The sequence below is a fragment of the Helobdella robusta genome (assembly GCF_000326865.2).
Source record: "Helobdella robusta unplaced genomic scaffold HELROscaffold_20, whole genome shotgun sequence".
Lineage (NCBI taxonomy): Eukaryota > Metazoa > Annelida > Clitellata > Rhynchobdellida > Glossiphoniidae > Helobdella > Helobdella robusta.
Genome location: NW_008704084.1, coordinates 183,810 through 185,761, shown reverse-complemented (window position 1 = coordinate 185,761; position 1,952 = coordinate 183,810). Strand labels below are relative to the sequence as shown.

Sequence of the window (1,952 nt, the reverse complement as noted above, 5' to 3'; positions counted from 1 at the left end):
TGGGTGGGTCCTCATTTTTTTGTACTTCTATTTTATATTCTTCCCCGGTAAAATTTTTCATCACTTCATGTATATGATCTACAAGTTGAGTTCCGGTGAAGAAAATAGTAGAGTTAGATTCAGTTTCATTGATAACAGGGGTTATTTCTTCGATTGGTTTTTCGTCGATTTCTTCTTCTGTTTCGATGATAGTTACATGTTCCTCTTCCAACGGTTTCTTTTCTTCCTCTTCAGTAGCAGTTAATTCATCAGTTTGTTTTTTCGTTTCGACAACTGTTGTTATGATTGTTTTTGTTTCTTTAATAATTGTGGTCTCACCTGTAATTTCTGATTCAACTGCAGGCTGTTCAACTGTCTCTGTCGTGACAATTATTTTTTTCGGTTTTAGTTCTTCGACGTCTTCTTCTTCTTCTTCTCGGTCGTGATTTTCACAAAGATTTCTTTGTCTTCTTTATCAACGCTAGTTTCATCTTCCTTTGGCGGCGTCGTTGAATCGATTGGTTTTTCGTCGATTTCTTCTTCTGTTTCGATTATAGTTACTTGATCATCTTCCAACGATTTCTTTTCTTCCTCTTCAGTAGCAGTTAATTCATCAGTTTGTTTTTTCGTTTCGACAACTGTTGTTATGATTGTTTTTGTTTCTTTAATAATTGTGGTCTCACCTGTAACTTCTGATTCAACTGCAGGCTGTTCAACTGTCTCTGTCGTGACAATTATTTTCTTCGGTTTTAGTTCTTCGACGTCTTCTTCTTCTTTCTCGGTCGTGATTTTCACAAAGATTTCTTTGTCTTCTTTATCAACGCTAGTTTCATCTTCCTTTGGCGGCGTCGTTGAATCGATTGGTTTTTCGTCGATTTCTTCTTCTGTTTCGATGATAGTTACTTGATCTTCTTCCAACGGTTTCTTTTCTTCCTCTTCCGTAGCAGTTAATTCATCAGTTTGTTTTTTCGTTTCGACAACTGTTGTTATGATTGTTTTTGTTTCTTTAATAATTGTGGTCTCACCTGTAATTTCTGATTCAACTGCAGGCTGTTCAACTGTCTCTGTCGTGACAATTATTTTCTTCGGTTTTAGTTTTTCGACGTCTTCTTCTTCTTTCTCGGTCGTGATTTTCACAAAGATTTCTTTGTCTTCTTTATCAACGCTAGTTTCATCTTCCTTTGGCGGCGTCGTTGAATCGGTTGGTTTTTCGTCGATTTCTTCTTCTGTTTCGATGATAGTTACATGTTCCTCTTCCAACGGTTTCTTTTCTTCCTCTTCAGTAGCAGTTTGTTTTTTCGTTTCGACAACTGTTGTTATGATTGTTTTTGTTTCTTTAATAATTGTGGTCTCACCTGTAATTTCTGATTCAACTGCAGGCTGTTCAACTGCCTCTGTCGTGACAATTATTTTCTTCGGTTTTAGTTCTTCGACGTCTTCTTCTTCTTCTTTCTCGGTCGTGATTTTCACAAAGATTTCTTTGTCTTCTTTATCAACGCTAGTTTCATCTTCCTTTGGCGGCGTCGTTGAATCGATTGGTTTTTCGTCGATTTCTTCTTCTGTTTCGATGATAGTTACATGTTCCTCTTCCAACGGTTTCTTCTCTTCATCTTCAGTAGCAGTTAATTCATCAGTTTGTTTTTTCGTTTCGACAACTGTTGTTATGATTGTTTTTGTTTCTTTAATAATTGTGGTCTCACCTGTAATTTCTGATTCAACTGCAGGCTGTTCAACTGTCTCTGTCGTGACAATTATTTTCTTCGGTTTTAGTTCTTCGACGTCTTCTTCTTCTATCTCGGTCGTGATTTTCACAAAGATTTCTTTGTCTTCTTTATCAACGCTAGTTTCATCTTCCTTTGGCGGCGTCGTTGAATCAATAGGTTTTTCGTCGATTTCTTCTTCTGTTTCGATGATAGTTACATGTTCCTCTTCCAACGGTTTCTTTTCTTCCTCTTCAGTAGCAGTTAATTCAT

The 1,952-nt window shown here is 36.8% G+C and overlaps 1 protein-coding gene across 1 annotated transcript in view; it reads right to left on the bottom strand.

Moving 5' to 3' along the window:
* Window positions 1-384: 384 nt before the first annotated feature.
* The window catches only part of HELRODRAFT_171116 (hypothetical protein), a gene marked incomplete at both ends in the record, with an annotated part of 38,912 nt that continues 37,344 nt past the window's right edge, over window positions 385-1,952 (bottom strand). Inside the window, one exon of the mRNA XM_009017870.1 lies at window positions 385-1,929. Within this exon, the coding sequence (XP_009016118.1) occupies window positions 385-1,929 (1,545 nt within the window). The remainder of the gene's footprint in view (window positions 1,930-1,952) is intronic.